This window comes from Diceros bicornis, chromosome 6 (assembly GCF_020826845.1).
Source record: "Diceros bicornis minor isolate mBicDic1 chromosome 6, mDicBic1.mat.cur, whole genome shotgun sequence".
Taxonomy (NCBI): Eukaryota; Metazoa; Chordata; class Mammalia; order Perissodactyla; family Rhinocerotidae; genus Diceros; species Diceros bicornis.
Window position 1 is genome coordinate 88,961,726 of NC_080745.1, and position 17,232 is coordinate 88,978,957.

The 17,232-nt window shown below is 48.4% G+C and overlaps 1 protein-coding gene across 3 annotated transcripts in view; it reads right to left on the reverse strand.

The window, feature by feature from the left end:
- Positions 1 to 1,476: 1,476 nt before the first annotated feature.
- Positions 1,477 to 17,232, reverse strand: part of C6H10orf90 (chromosome 6 C10orf90 homolog) — a 210,482-nt gene continuing 194,726 nt past the window's right edge. For all 3 annotated transcript variants that reach the window (XM_058542722.1, XM_058542721.1, XM_058542723.1), the window contains 3 exons: positions 4,877 to 4,940; positions 1,636 to 1,735; positions 1,477 to 1,546 (listed from right to left, as the gene is read on the reverse strand). In XM_058542722.1, coding sequence (XP_058398705.1) covers positions 1,508 to 1,546; positions 1,636 to 1,735; positions 4,877 to 4,940 — 203 coding nt within the window. In that variant the 3' untranslated portion in view covers positions 1,477 to 1,507. The remainder of the gene's footprint in view (positions 1,547 to 1,635; positions 1,736 to 4,876; positions 4,941 to 17,232) is intronic.

Sequence of the window (17,232 nt, forward strand, 5' to 3'; positions counted from 1 at the left end):
TACCCTTGCCTAAGGGCACAGACCAGGAGCAGTACAGCCCAGATGTGAAGCTTGAGTCTCTGCTCCTGGCAGTGTTGTTAGATTGTCTCACGTGGGTGAGATGGCGCAGGTCCTCGTGCAATGTGCAGACAGTGAAGTGTCGATTTGCACTGGAGCGCAGGGCAGAGAGGGGAAGGCGTCAGAAGAGAGCTCAGAGGCTGAGTTTTTAAACAGTTTTCCAGCAGACATGCAGAGGAAAGGCATTCCAGAAAGAGGGGACGGTGTATGCAGCAGAGGGTAAAGGGAAGGAGAGTGGCTACCCCAGGACAGGAACAGAGGCGTCTCCAGGGCTCCTGCTTCATTCCCCAAATGTCCTTCTTGTTCCTGGGGAGATTCCCAGTGAGGTTTGGGTGGTCAGGGTCCTAACCTTGCTCTCAACAGTTTCCCTGCTTCTCTCGTGCCAGCTCTGAGAAACAACCTTCTCCCCCAGGGCACTGGGACGCACAGGGCTCCTGACCTGGGCTCCGTGGTGGTGAGAAGGCAGCAGAGGAGCAGGTCAGAGGCCCCATCTGGGCCTCGGCGGCATTTCTCACTGAGCGTCATCTTCAGTGGCTGCTCAGTTCATAGCACAGAATACGTAACAGAGAATTACTTTAATTTCTGTAATAAGTGCATTTATTTCCATTTTTGGTAAAAGCTAGTTTGTTCTTAACTCCCCAAATACACATTTATAAATAATGGACATTGTAAATGTTTAGAAGAACAAATGGCAGAGTTGGAGCCGTTTTTAGCAACACAGCTTTTTGGGGTGGGGGTGGGGGTTGCAGAAAACACTGAAGTTACCTACAGTTTTTTTCAGCCAGTTCTGCTCTTATAGCTTCCACAGAAATAGATTCTTAAATGAAGAAAGGTGCTGGGAGCGGGGGTGGAGTAGTGAAGGCTGTCTGACCACCCAGGTTACAAAGAAACAGACCACCTGCTCCCTAGTCTCTGGCAGAGCACCCATTGATTTTCGAAGTCAGCTTCTAGTATCACGTGGCGCCCACATCCAGAGAGTGCTCAGACATACAGTGTGATGACCCGAAGTTTGGAGTTGGCAGAACTGGCAGAAGTGGGATTGGTGTTTAAAAAGTGATGGATTTGGGTCTCAGAAATTTGATGGAAAAAAATAACCCCCAGGGATCTAAGCCCATGTGAGTGTATGAGGCCTTTCTGCCTGGGTGGAAATGGTAGGGGAAAAAAATCTGAAGCAAAAGATAAAATTCAGAAATAAAAAAATGAAGAGACTGTATCTAGTGGGTCACATTGAGTCGATTACCCTGCAACAGCCTGTTGACCCATTTCATCAAGGGTGGTTGTTCCTGCTTGGTTTGGGTCAGCAATTCAGGAAGCTATGTTATCCTTTATGGGGAAAAAAAAAAACGTAAAATAAGTGTTTCCCGTTGTGAAGCTAAGGCTACGTTTAATGGTTTATCCAGCATTTGAAGTCATCCCAGGTCCGGGGAGTGGTCAGCAGGGCAGCCTGTGGCTAGACTGCGTTCCTTTGAAGGAGCTGGTCCAGTAATTGCTAGGGAAGCAGGAGACAAAGACATCAAGTTCAGACTCAGCATCTGCGTGCCACACACACGTCACACCTGCCGGCGGCCAGGCCGTTACCTTTTTGAAGACTTCAGCACGGAGTCTGTTACTCTGTAAGATCACTCTTTTCTTTTGTTCTTCTTTTTTCTTTTTAACTTCCGGCAAGTTATTATAGATTCTGAAACAGATTCAGAAAATATTTTGGATGGTAGCAAGACACTGTGCGCCTGCTGTGGATCTGCGTCCTGTCTTGTCAGCAGGCTCTTCCATTTCAAAGGGAAGATCGGCTGCACGTGGGCATGTCTCGAATCTGTGAGACGCCAAGACCAGGGGCTTCCCTGACAGTCTCCAGAAGGGGGCTGCCGGGGCAGGGACGGTGCAAGGCCGAGTCCCAGCTGGGGCAAAGCTGGAGAGGCCAGTTACTTACTTAGAAGTCATTTTTCTTGTTCCTCCGTTCTCTATGATAATTAACTACGTGCTTGTAAAATGAGAGATTCCAAACCCGCTGCGTTGCCACTCTGAGTGTAAGCTCGCCCCCAAACACCTTTTTGCTCCTCAATTTTTGCCTTCCTGTGACTTAGAAAAGGAGCAGCAAATCAATGCAAGTATCAGGAACTATATTGGAATAACACGCACATAAACGTGTGTGTGTTTACCCCTTCACCTATAGCATTCCTAATTAAGCTGTTTCCAAATCTCAGGCATCAGTATTGTGCTCTTGTCCTGGTGTAAAATTAGGAGCTTCCAAGTTACATGTAGGGCCCGAAGGATCCTTCTTTCCTACCTCCTAACAGAAACTGTTTATGTACCAATGCCAAAGAGCATTTCTGCTAGAATCCACAGACACAGTGGAGTCGCTGTGCCCTGAGCTTTTCAATTGCTATCTATCTGGACTTGGCTAAACATCTTTTTCATTTTCTCTCACGTTTGAAAGCCAGACAAAATTTGTTTAACAGGTTCCGCTGTTAAAATAATAATTACAAAACATAAAAATATTGATGATGACAAAATTAGCAGGTGACATTATTTTGGTTACTGGACACTAGGTTCGTCACCTGACATGAATTTTCTCATTTAATCGTCACAGTGGTTGGAAGGGGCATCTAGTGTCCTGCTGGCACGGGAGGCCCCGGCGAGGTCGGGAGCCTTGTGTCAAGTCCCTCAGCAGGCTAATGGGGGGCTGGGATTCGAAACTTGGTCTGTTTGACTTTATGCAACATTGTCCCCCAACCACGTAGCTGAAGTGACCTGGGAATGCCTGGCGCACTGTGGGCATCGCTATGGTTTGAATGAATAAATGAACACACGGTTGCCACATCCAGGAGCTATTCTAGAGAGGACTGGGGGGAAGACTGTAAGGAACCAGTAAGAAAGCTGACTATCCCAAAGCTCCCCAGGGAAATCCCTTCAGATTCATAGAGACCCATCTTCCTCATGCTGACCACCCAAATCACACGGGGAGTTTAAGATAAAAATTCCTAGGTCTCATCCCCAGAGCTTCTGATGCAACATTTTCTTTAAAAAGCTTCCTAAATAAACTATGGCATCCATACAGTGGACCACTCTTACTCTCCAGATAGTAAAACCAATGAGGAAAATCATCTATATCTCTCTTCTGACACAGAAAGACCTCACAGATATATTAAAGTGAAAAAAAAAAAAGCTACAAAAAGATAATGTATAGTATGATCCCATTTATGGTTAAAAATGAGATAATTGTGTATGTACAAATAAGAGTCTATTTTCAGGCAGAGAGAAAGGCCTGGAAGGACACACAGGACACACAACTGTGGGTGTCCCTGGAGATAGGACCGGGGCTGGGCAGTGGGGTGGGAAGGGGGATAGTTGGTTGTAAGGGACTTAAGCTTTATCTTCCTTGTTGGAATTTTTTAAATGAAAATGTGATTTAACAGTATAATTAATAACAAAGAACATGAAAGAAAAGAAAGCTCTGAGGTGATGGTGGGTGAGTGAGGTCTGAGAGCCCGGGTCGGAGCCCCCCCAGGGCACAGCCCACAGAGCAGAGTGAAAACCCAATACTGACCCCATCAGAGGAGACCTGGCTTCCGGCTGGGAGAGCCAACAACTTGGGAGGCAGCACCGCCCAGCTCATTAGTCCTGTCCACCCTCAGTTTCCCCTTTTGTAAAATAACAGGGTAATACTCTCTGTAATGCTGCTTTGAGATCTATTACTTTAATTGCACAGTTCCGTAATAGCAGTGTTGGGTTTGGGGACTGGGAGGGAAGGACGGCTGAATTTTTTCACGAAGTTGAAAAAGGAATGTTCTTGGCATGAAGTATAGGCAACTTTGCACTTCTGAAACAGCAAGCCTTCTAACCCAGCGGCCCTTTAAAAGTCCCAGTTAGAATGCCGTGAATCAGGTCGTTAATGGGATGGTCCCCCTTCTCCTCACTTTCCCTTTTTTATTTACAGAGGTTCCCCACAGGTGATCAAAGCTGGCTAATTATCACGGACACAACGTAACATAACCTCTCATGGTAAAAGCAGAGAGTGTGCCTGGAGGGGGGAGAAATGTATTCTTCCTATTTTAATGGTTTCTCCAAGTGCACTATCAATTTGGTTTAATTATTATAATTCTTCCCAGTGTTGGATAATTCATTATAAAATAATGACATTTTACTTGCATAAACTTGGCCAACGCTACTGAGCTATTACATTTTGGTTAGGAGGCTAGGTCTCAGAAAGAATGGCAGCCTTTGTGTGCATCAGGTTGGTGAGAACTAGTGGGCGTCTAGAATAGCAACCAGCCAAGGAGAACAGGGAGAGTCTGCCGGCAGCAGGGCTGCCAAGCACACTGGGGATGGAGCGCCAGGAAGGCCGGCTGGCGGCCCTCTGCGGCCTCGCGGGCTCCCACGCGCCATCGGCTTTCAGGTTTGGATCCCTTCCTGCAGGCCCTGCCACTGTAGAGGCCCTCAGGAGAAACAGCTTCTCTCCTCCTCATCAAATTACCTTTAAAGGAGCACAGCGACAGACAGCACCTGCCCAGAGCGATGATGAGAATGTGCAGAAGTGTCCCCATTATGAGTCCGGGGATCTCTTAGAGACCAGTTACTGGATCGGTTCAGAATCCAAACCCACCACTTTCCTGAGGTTTTTCCAAGAACGGCCTTAACATTCAGAGGCACAATTCAACAGCTGTGCTTCTTTTAGCCAGCTTTTCAAATTCATGGCCAAGAAGACCTCAGACCTTAAACACGGCCCCAGAAATAGTGGCCCTGTTGTACAGCGCCTGGATCCATCAAGCCCCCCTCCTCCCTCCTCCCCTGCTTTCTCCGACCTCACACGATAACCACATACCTTTTAGATCGCATGTGCATCTCCTTCTCTGAAATGTACCTTTCTTTGGGTTTGAACAAGTTATCTGGAAAAAATGGAAAGAGGATTAAGGTATGGATATCGCACATTTCTAGAGAAACATTAGAGTGGACTTAGTTCACACTCTGTCATTGATCTTTAATCTAAGCCCCAGCCTGTTACAAATACGGCAGGACTCAGCAGACACTCGTACACCATAAATGTTGTACTGAAATCGACAACCAACAGGTTGGTCTTGAAAATAGTTAAATATGAGCATGAAGTACCAGGTTAGCATCTGATATACTTTATGGACAGTGACTCCTTCGCAGGCTCCATTTAGCAATAGAGTCATGGTTTGCTGGGGGCAGCGCCAGGTGGCACTAAAATGTGCTTCAGTGTCGCCCTTGGTACGTGGACCTGGGTATGAAGTTATCCCATCCACAAAACCCCACACCAGGTTTTTGGCGCCTCTAAGGACGAGCAAATCTCCCAGCTCTCCCTATAGCATTGAGAGCAGGAGCTCTCACTCACATCCAGGCCCTCCATCAGGGGTGCTCAGCCTCTGCATCTATCCTAATGGAAGGATCACTCCTTTCTAATGTCAGAAAATGTAATGGACCACAACATAGCAGTAAAGTCTGTCTAGTGTCCTGTGACTGAGAAAGTGCACAGTGGCTAAAAATCACTGTGAGTCTGGAATGTTTTCCGATGTAAGTACATGTTACTAATCACAATGATGTTTACAGATAGCACATTTAAAAATGGTATGTGTTTTTAAAAAATGGTATATACACTTTGACAATAACTTAAATTCCCATGAGGCTCTGGGCCTTATAGATTAGCCAAGAGTCTGGCACACGAAAATGCTCCTGGGATGCTTGCTGCATGGGGGTGTATCTGAGCAGCTGCCACACCTTCTGGAACACCTGGACAGTAACCAGCTCACCGCCTTCATTCAGCATACGCAGACAGGCAACTCGGCATCCTTGCTACGCATCACAGAGTTGAAGTGGGCCCCCGGGGATCCCCAGCAAAGACCCTGGCATGTTTCTATTAATCTCCCACCCCCGGGCCTGTCCCCATTGCTCAACACTCCAGTGGTGCCACTGAAGACCTCTCAGGCTTGAGAATAGGCAGAATTTTCCAGGAATAGACAAGAAGGTGGGGTAGAGACAGGGATACTAAGAAATTGCTTCTCCTCTGGAGAAGTGTAACAAACACAGCTACTGCTTTACGATATGGAAACCACACAGCAGCTCAGCTTGCGTTCTGTCTAGTTATTTAAACATTAAAGAAAAAATGGCACCTTTACTGAACTTCAAAGATGAGATTCAAAGGAGAGAAAGGAGAAAGAAATCAGAAGAATTTTCCCGGTTAAGGGAAAATGTTCCCAGCGTTTGGAAAGGCGTAGGGCCATGAGAGCGAGGAGCAGTCAGCATCACCATGAAGCCTGTGATCTGCTGAGACGCCTCCCAGGGCCCACCCTCGGCTTTCACTCCACACAGGGCCAGGCCAGAGCCTGGGGCCTCAGGAAAATCCCACCGGCATTCCCAGAGAAATGGGGTGTCACCTTAAGGCAGTTGGGGTCTTGGCTCAAGTCTGGCTTAACATTCCTCAGGAGCTACTCAGAACCAGGATGAGGCTAATGTGGACAGATGGACGGTGTCCCAAAGGGAATAAAAATCTCATTTGTAACATTCTTATAACCTCAGTTCAGTTGTATGTGGTCTATCTCAGAAATTAGTTTTTGTTTTTGTTTTTTCTTTTTGAGTTTGTTTCTTTAGAGCACCTGATACCACAATGAAGCTTTGGTTTTATTTCCAAGAAGAAACAAAAGCAAACGCGAGGTATTTGGCACCTCCACTGCTTTGTTTTCTGAACTCTTCTCAGCCTGCTGGGTCTCAGCAGAAGTTTCAATTCTGGGCCCAGCAGCCCATGTTAGGTGCAAAACAGGCAGGTCTGTATCCAAGAGGGCCCTCTCCAGCTGGCGGGCGCCACCCACAGCTTGGGGAAGAGTGTGTACGCTGGTTGCTGTTGACTTTGCATTTTTTTTTTTTTTTTTTTTTTGTGAGGAGATCAGCCCTGTGCTAACATCCGCCAATCCTCCTATTTTTTTTGCTGAGGAAGACGGCCCTGGGCTAACATCTGTGCCCATCTTCCTCCACTTTATATGGGACGCCGCCACAGCATGGCCTGCCAAGCAGTGCGTCGGTGCGTGCCCGGGATCCGAACCAGCGAACCCCGGGCCGCCGCAGCGGAGCGCGCGCACCTAACCGCTTGCGCCACCGGGCTGGCCCCGACTTTGCATTTTTTTAAGAGCAGCAAGCCCATCTGGAGAATAGGGGGCCTTTCTGGACAGGAGGAAAGAGAAAGGAAGAGAGGGAAGTTCTACCTCCCTGGAGGAAGTTGTTTGAAATAAAGCAAGTGTGTTGCTAAGGGCTCCTAGCCTCACCAGAGTTAGAAGAAGGCACTGCATTCAGCAGCTATCTGGGAGAGGAAGTGGCAGGGAAGCGGGGGTTGGGGGGTGGGGGGAGCAGTGTGGCATGCCTGCATTATTATCTGTAGGAATGCCGCTAGTGTTTATGGATGCCTCCTTACATGACCTCACCTGATCTTCATACCAAGCCCGGGACACACTCATGATTTTCTGTATTTTTGGGTTGGGGAAATCAAAGTTCAAACGGCCACGCGTTTCCTGCTCAAATTCACACAGTGAACGAATGAGCGGCAGAGCTGGGTTTCAGCCTGAATCAGCCCAGCTCCGTCCACATGTGCTCTTAATCTCAGAAGGCAGCCACCAACCATGGTGGCAGAATCCGCATTTTGGGAGCCCTGACAAGTGCTGGTCCATTTCCTGTAAGACCGATTCAAACTTCCTTTCTCTTACACGCCTTCCTCCTACATTTAATGAGCAACTGCTTTGTTGCCAAGGATGCCCAGAAGCAAAAAACAGATAAGATCCTGCCACCATGAAGCTCATTTGTCGAGGGAGGAGTCAGATAATTAACAAACCAGCTACAAAGTGTCAGGCGAGTGCTCTGAACAGGAGGACACCTGGCATTGTGGTAAAGGGGGACCTGGACGGTCAGGAAGGCCGCTCGGGGAGGAGGTATTTAAACGACAACTCGAAGGACCACAAGAGCCAGGGGAGGATCTGGGTGAAGAGCGTTGGGTAGAGGGAACAATGAGCTCCTCCTCGGGCAGGAGGAACGAGGGCCATGGTGTATGCAGTGTGAGGAAGGGAGGGTGGCACAAGAGCATGAGGTGAAGCCAGGCAGGTAGCCGGGGCGAGAGCAGGGCAGCAGTGGCCCTCCACCCAGCTAACACTGCACACCTGGGGAGCTTGACCAGATTCCACGTGTGGGCGTTGAAATCTGAACCAGAATCTCCAGATGATTCTAATGTGCACCAGAATTGGGAACCACCCATGTTGGGTTTTGCAAGCCTGTTTAAGGAGTTCTCCTTCAGACTGAGAGAGATGGACAGCCATGTGGGGTTTTAAACAGGAGACCTGATTTAGATTGTTAAAGGATGACTCCAGGGCCGGCCCCGTGGCTTAGCGGTTAAGTGCGTGCGCTCCGCTACTGGTGGCCCGGGTTTGGATCCCGGGCGCGCACCGACACACCGCTTCTCCGGCCATGCTGAGGCCGCGTCCCATATACAGCAACTGGAAGGATGTGCAACTATGACATACAACTATCTACTGGGGCTTTGGGGGAAAAAAAAAGGAGGAGGATTGGCAATAGATGTTTGCTCAGAGCCAGTCTTCCTCAGCAAAAAGAGGAGGATTAGCATGGATGTTAGCTCAGGGCTGATCTTCCTCACACACACACAAAAAAAGATGACTCCAGTGGCTGTTCAGAGCATGAGCTGGGTGGAGGAGAGGCAAACAGGGCAGCAGGGAAACAGATCAGGCCGCTGCAGCCAGTCAGTGAGAGAAGGCAGGGCTCAGCACAGGCCAAAAGGTGGGAGGACTCCTCTACACTGAGCGTGTGCAAAGTGAGTGGTGGGGCTGGGAGAGGAGAATCAGGACAGCTCCCAGGCTTTGGGTTTGAGCAACCGTTCATTTGATGACAGTTACGTTTTCATTTCTTTGGTGCCCTGCAGTAGGGACACAAATAAGACTAATGGCTCCAAGGTGAGAGCCGGAGAAACAGGGCCTTTAGAGGCCAGGAGCAACATCTACAGGGAGAGGGCTCACGGGAGAATGCTCTGTGCGCCAGGGAAGAGGGGGCACCGGGAAGGCTGTGTAGCGGGACACAGCTCGCTGAGTCTTGGAAAAGAAAGAGGTGTCCCCGGGCAGCGGGCAGGAGGAGGGCTGGGACAAAGAGTGGCCCAGGTGGAAACGCAGCAGGACCAGGGGAACCTGCCTGCAGCAAGAGACGGTTCTTCAAGATACGCACAGCAGGACCTGTTGGGCACCTCATTTCACGGGATGGACCTCACCCTGCATGCACCTTGTTCAAAAATACAGTGAATTCCCATCTATCAATTCCCTCTTAATGGGCATTCTCCCTTTATAAACTTCAAGTGACTTGTGAGAACAATTTTCAGCCTGCTTATGGGTCTTTTATGAATTTTCCTGGAAGCTTCGTGTGTTCTAATTCACTAATGTGGAGGAAAAAGAATTGGGGTTGTATTTACCTCCCATTATCATTCAAATAGAGGAATTATTTTTAAAATAAAATTACTAAGGTAAATTGCCCATTTCTGTATTTCTGGAAAATTCTTTTTTTTTAACCCTGAATCTTTGTGTCTGGTTCATTATCGTATCCAAACTACAGGCCTGTTGCTAATTTCACTTGGCATGGCCAGACATGCTTAATCCCTTGCCTGCTTCAAAGTCAGCAAACACCCAGCTACCAAGATCTTGGTGCTTCTGAGGCTGCTCTGGGGGAGCAGCTGAGTAAAAGCCAAGTCTTGACATCCCATTGATCTGTGTAAACACGGGCAGGTGTTTATCATAACCTTCACCTCACTTGTGTGCAAAACACACATGCACACACACATACAGGGACAGGTGGCTTCAACATTCAGTCAGCTGACAGTTTACCAGGAGGCAGCAAGGATCACCCTGTCACCAGCATGATTGGCTGTTTAGGGGACAGGGGCTCTTTTTCCCTTTGTAGCCCTTATCTGCAAAGCTTCATTTTCCTGATTGAGCAAGTAATCTAAATGGTAATCAAGTTCACATCGGATTTATTAGCACGACGCCCTCCCAGCGGCTTATTTTCTGCAGTCACCCTGAGCACTTTGAAGAATCATTCAGACTTCTGCTTCCTCTATCTTAGAAATACCAAAACCAAGAGATCCCTGTTGGAGAGACTTCAGCCAGGAGCCAACAAGCCAGTTTGGAGTGTAGATGCCAAGTCTACACCTCCCAGAATCTTCTGTTAAAGACTAGGCCTCCCGAGAGGAATGGAAATGGGGTATGTTTTAGGGGGAAAAATCTCTAGAGAAACTTTCCCCTAAAAAAGGACCCCAGTACGTCTGTGCTCTAAGATCACAAGACTGTTCACTACGCCAGTGTCAAATCCAATGAGCAGCTGGCCTTCCTGCCGCTGGAGTAATTACATCACAGTTTTCAGGAGTTAAATCCCATTAGTTGCTCATCCTTTCTGTTCAGCTCACCTTGGTGGAGCCTCTAATCTGCTGGACAGAGTGGAGTGGTCTACTTTGGACTAGCCTTCCAGAAATTAAACGGCATACATTGCACCGCACCAGGGTGCGTTAACAGACTCGTAGGCCGTTTGCCTCCGAAGTGCTCTTGTGATGATAAAATCTAGTGCTGGATAAACATTCTCATTTTTCTAAAATCCCTTCTAGCCTTCTGCGGAATCGTGCCCCCGAATGACAGTTCTACGTGGTAAGCGGCCTGTTCCAGGGGCCTGGGGGGTGGGTGGAAGCTGCATAGACTCTGGCATATAGATGAAAACAACACCATGTGCCTATTATCACCCAGATGCAGAAGACAGATGCTGATGTCACAGTTCGGAAATGCAACGGAGCTCTCAGACCCTTCTGGTGAAGGCATACAAAAACAAGAAATGAAAATAAACCAGAGGTCTCCAGAGATATCTATTTCTTTTTGCATCTATTTATTTTCTTTTTGAGAAACAAAGTATGAAGGAGCTCCTGCTTAAAGAAGAATGAATCGTTCGCTTAGAGGAGAGCTCAGCTCCTGCACACAGAGATTTATGCTCTAGTTTTGAGCTGGCTTCCCATCTTGGGACTTCCATGAAAAGATGAGGTGCTGGGGAGCTAAAGGATGGATTTGAGGAAGGGTCTGCCCCCTGGGAGAGGGGATGGTGATGAGAAGGACTCACCATGAACACTGGCAACCCATGAGCCTCCCGCAGATCTCCATAATGGGAGAACCCTGGATGCAACACGGGCAGATGAGACACGGGGAGCAGGGCTTTAGATCCCCCAACTAGAGGGACCAGATCCCCAAGTCAAACACATCTATGAAAAACATTTTTAGAGAGAAATGAAATCTTAATGCATCAATCCTGCTCTTGGACCCAAGAGCACCATCACAAGCCCCTTTTTCCTCCTTACTCCCTTAGGGTCTTCTCTTATATGATTCTAGACTTGGTTTACAGCTGTCTGCCTGACCAACTGTCTCCCCAAGAGGCACATGAACCCCTAGAGGATAAGGGGGAATCTCTTCTACTCTATTTCCTCCCCCCACCCCAACACCTCTGCTCCTTTCCATTCATACCCCACCTGGGTGGCCCAAGACACCAAGTGTTAATATTTCTTGCCTTGTTACTCCCCAAAGATCCAGCAAGGGACCAAGGGGCCAAAGGCTCTCTATTAGCCCCCATAAAAGCCACGGGAACCACAGAGGAAGGCTGGCCTGTATCGTGGTGGCTCTCTCCAGCACCACCCATCTCGAGTCACCAGCATGGCATGCTGCCACGGCGGCGAGGAACTCCAAGCTGCAATCGTGTGAATTCAGTTCTCCCAGGTGTCTGTAGGATCAGAGACCTACAAACTAACCCAGATCCCTATTCAAGACCAGAAGCTCACAAACTAAAGCCCTATCAAGTGCTCCCATTAGTTGCTTAAAACGTGCATTTCCCCAGGGGAACCCTGAGGTAGCAGGCAAAGCGATGTGCAGCGTTGTCTGCCACAAATGCACTGGTGAAATTCAACACAAACCAGCAGTAGACGGGCAGCTTCCCCAGCCCCCAAGACGGAATAACCGCACTTCTCAGTGACCTCACGACATATGGCAGGAAATTGTTTGTTTCTGCTTACGTAAAAATAACACGAGCATTAGTAAATTAAACATTATACTTTTATGATGTACACTTGATGCTTCCTTTGGCCGGTCTGACCCTCCACACCATGGTAAAGGTGTCTGTTTGGGGTCCGAGTCTGAAGACCTGGGTCAGTCTAGGCCTCGGCTTGGGGCCTGTGTGCTCTGGGCAAACTGCTCAGCCTCACTGAGTTGGCCCTTCCTCTGCTCCGTGAGGGCACGGTATCTGTTTTAAAGGTTCTTGGGAGGTCTCAAGGGAATGGTCCCTATGAAAATGCACTATGACTGTGAAGATGCAAACTACCACTATTCTTGAGGCATCCCCCCAGCTCGAGCGTCCAGTTCATGATTCACTTCATCCCAACTATGACCCAGTAAAGCAAGTCTTCTTTCCTCCTTACACGTGAGGATACTGAGGACTCGCGGTTCAGTAACTCACCTCTAGTCTCAAAGTAAGTAAGTAACAGTCCTGAGAATTGAGATCCTGGTGGAATCAGTGGGATTTTTATTCTCTGAAGATCATCGATGGTTGTGGTTCTCAAAGTGGGGCTTGTATTCTCACATAAATGCCAACATCTGTGCAGCTTCCGTTGCCTTTCAGCCCCAGAACCAGCAGCATCAGTATCACCTGGGAACTTGTTACAAATGAGGATTCTTGGCCCCACCTCAATTCATCGGAATGAGAAACGCTGGGAGGGGCCAGTGCTGTTCATATTCTCACGCCTTCCAGGGGATGCTCATGCTCCCTCAGGGCTGAGGATCACTGACGGAAGGTAACTAGTGTGATGAGGACAAAAGCCAAGTCCCTGCATGGTTTTCGAGGCTTTGAGGAAGGATTGTGGGATGGAATACAGGACACCCAGTTAAATTTGCATTTCAGATCAACAGTGAAACAGTTTTTAGTGTAAGTATGTCCCATGCAATATTTGGAACATACTTATACTGAAAACTGTTTTGTTGATCTGAAATGCAAATTTAACGGGGCACCCTGTATTTTCCCTTGATAAATCTGGCTCTTTTCTCCCTGGTTATTTCACATGGTGACATTTGTGAAGTACTTTCCAAAGGGACTGTGACTGGCTCCTCTTTCTCCAATGGACTGTGTGCTGGGCGCCAGCACGGTGGCACTGTTACAGACGCCAGGGGAGCCCACATGGAGACAGGTCCAGGCAGGGCCTGTCCATGGACAAGCTTCCAGTGAGGCAAAACCATCCACAGACTGTGAAATCAGCATCACACCCCATACCCCACGGCCCAGAGGTCCCCAGGGCCCTCAGCCATCACTTCTTGGTATTGCTAGACTAAAGGGATGCAGTTAATGAGAGCAAGACCTTCTTCCCGCAGCCCCAGATTTCTGTGGAAAATGACAGATTGAAACTCCAGTTGGGGTTTCTGTAGCAAAGCATGGTAGGTATTTCTAGGAATAAAAATTTCTAGAGCAATATTTCCAAAGTGCACTCTCAAGAATTAGATGAAAGCATTCCAAAGTCAAAGAAGTTTAGAGAAAAGCAAGGTTAAACAAATTTAAGCAGGCTTCATTGTTGCAGAACGTATCAGTGCCTTTAACATACACTGGGCATTATAAACCTCCAAGAGACTACAGAATACAAAACATTTCTCAAAGGCATCTGAAGGGATTGGTCTTCCTCTGGAATGCATTTTGGATAGTTCTACACTTGAGGACACTGGGGAGAAAAGTGAGACCAACGGCTGAACATTAACAGTTATAAATAGTTCTCAGTTTTCAAAGTTATTATTTGTGGCTGCAGGATAGGATTTAATCTCTACACAAAAAAGAAAATCTGGTGTATTTCTCCACATTTTCTTAAAAATGTGTGCGTGTGTTTTAAATGGCAAGTTTAAATTACTCACTTAAAGGAACTTCAACAATGGCTCAACTCACACACTTCCCCAGAAAACAGCATGATCTAGTACAAGTATGAAAAACTAACAGTGGATGTGAGAGTCCTTGTTTGCTCCAATTTTTTAGAGAACCACAAAATAGGGTGATTTATAGATGATGAATAAACTTGCATTCTTGTTGCCAAGTAGATTTATATCCTTAGTGTCACTGCAGGTTTATTACTGAGCTGCACTGTGGGATAAAGGGGAAATCATTTGGAAAATAAAATCAAGGCAACTGGGAAAGGGATCTCGTGTGAAGTCATTTTTCCTTGCTAGTCTGCAATTCCGTGTTTTCACCTGACGTAATTTTAATTGGAAATAACCTGTCCTTTAGGTCTACTTCTAAACGGACATAAATTGATCTTTTCTTATGTTTCTTAAAAAAACACAGCACAACACCTTTAGTGTCCGGGGAGGACACTAATAATAGTGTTCTACATGTGAATGTCTTTGAATCAGGAAAACAGTCTTTTAGCTAAATCATGCTCTTTGTTTTCTTTGCAGACCGATGAAGTAACAATTTACTTTTATCTGATAAGCACATTTTAAAATTCCTTTGTATTATCAGGAGAACTACCCCCAAATATTTATTTGAATGTTTTATGGAAAAACATTCACGCGATCAGATCAGGCAATAGCAGGGCCGATGCAGCCAGGGCTCAGCTTGCTTCGCGATGAACAGCACATTTTTATTACTGCGGTGACTTCCCCAGCCATCGCATATCTGCTGGGTCACTTCTCCAGCTAGATGCTCTGGGAATGCAAATTAATTTTAATACTTGCTCCAGCCAAGAATCATCAGTGAGAGCAGATCTGCTGGAGAAGGAATTCTGCAGTGCCTTCCGGAGAATTCCATTTTTCTACTGGTCCATGATCTGAATGGCTCTGACTTGGCTCACCTTGGGAAGTGTGGATAATGAGACTCAGATTAATTCAGTCTGCATGGCTACACGTAGCAGGGCTTCCCAAAGTGACTTGGTGTGGTGTGCACCCACCAGCACTTACGATCCAGAGAGATTTTTCCAGCACACTCATAGGACTATAATCCAAATGAAGAAGGTATGAAGGTGGGAGATCTAGAGAGATACAAGAGCCAAGAGGCTCAAATGGAAGGGGGTGGGGGGACTGGATGGGAGTAGTCAGGGAGGGCTTCGTGGAAGAAGGAGATGTTCTTGATGGGTTTTCTACACATTCACAGGTTCAGGGGACAACCTGGGAGAGCCATGAGGAAGAGCCTGACAGGCAGAGCGGAAATCAACCGAGACAGAAGGGAAGCAGCCTGGGCTGGGTCTGAGCCTTGAGTGCACGTAACAGCAGTGACTCCTGAGGAGCAAGTGCTCAGCTGAGAAGTGAAAGTCACCACACAGCCCAGGTCACGCTCTACAGGAAGCAGAGGAAAGGGCCTCGCAGGTAAGAGATGAAGGAAGAGGCTGGACTGGAGACAGCTAGTGAGGTTAGGCAGGATTTTGCAGGGCAGAAAGGAAGAGGGCAGATAAGGCTTCTCTCAGGTGGTTTGGGGCCCCTGATCATAAATGTTCCTGAGCTAAAGAAGGACAGCCAATGAGACCAACTGGGAAGGGTGAGGGGGGCAGAGTCAGGCTGGGAGGGGTCTGGGCCACAGAGCAGGGATGGAATCCAGGGAGGCTCTGAGGCTGGGCCCCCCGCCCAGTGGGAGATGAGGATAGCCAGGCTCTGGTAGCTGCAGTGGGAACAGGACACAGCCGCAGATTGGTGAACAGGAGACAGTGAGGGCTGCCGCGGACCGAGCAGCTACAATCTACGGGTTTTGTACTGCCTACTACCCAGGTACTGCAGGTGTTATACCCCCTACACCTACAGGCACTGTACCCCCTACACCCACGGGTGCTGTGCCCCCTACACCCACAGGTGCCATACCCCCTACACCCACGGGTGCTGTACTATCTATACCCACAGGTGCTATATCCCCTACACCCACGAGTGCTGTACTAACTACACCCACGGGTGCTGTACTATCTACACCCACAGGTGTTGTACCCCCTACACCTACAGGCACTGTACCCCCTATACCCACGGGTGCCATACCCCCTACACCCTCGGGTGCCGTACCCCCTACACCCACAGGTGCCTTACCCCCTACACCCACGGGTGCTGTACTATCTACACCCACAGGTGCTGTACTATCTACACCCACAGGTGCTATATCCCCTATACCCATGAGTGCTGTACTAACTACACCCACGGGTGCTGTACTATCTACACCCACAGGTGCTATATCCCCTATACCCACGAGTGCTGTACTAACTACACCCACGGGTGCTGTACTATCTACACCCACAGGTGCTATATCCCCTATACCCACGAGTGCTGTACTAACTACACCCATGGGTGCTGTACTAACTACACCCACAGGTGCTATAACCCCTACACCCACAGGTGCCGTACCCCCTACACCCACAGGTGCTGTACTATCTACACCCACAGGTGCTATATCCCCTATACCCACGAGTGCTGTACTAACTACACCCACGGGTGCTGTACTAACTACACCCACAGGTGCTATAACCCCTACACCCACAGGTGCCGTACCCCCTACACCCACGGGCGCTGTACTATCTACACCCGCAGGTGCTATATCCCCTATACCCACGAGTGCTGTACTAACTACACCCACAGGTGCTGTACTATCTACACCCACAAGTGCTATATCCCCTATACCCACGAGTGCTGTACTAACTACACCCACGGGTGCTGTACTAACTACACCCACAGGTGCTATAACCCCTACACCCACAGGTGCCGTACCCCCTACACCCACAAGTGCTGTACCACCGACACCTACAGGTGCTGTACTCCCTACACCCACAGGTGCTATACCCCCTACACCTATAGGTCCTGTACCTGATGCTTCCCATGTGCTTTTAGTCCATCCTGCCCCAGATTCATCCTGCAAGGTGGAAGCAATGACTAATTCTGAAGCACTCTAATTCATAGGTTATGATGGGCCTTTGACTACAACCAGCCGCCCAGCCAAGGGACGCCAGGAACAGTGCTGGGAAGATGGGGGAGCCTTGCCTATAGCCCCCAGGTAGCTCTGGTGAAGTGAGCAGGAAAAGCCCTGACTCAGGAAGGAGAGAGGCTCTCAGACTGGAGAGTCAGTAACCTCAGAGACTGAGAGCAATGCCCGCCTCCTACCTTCCTCCTC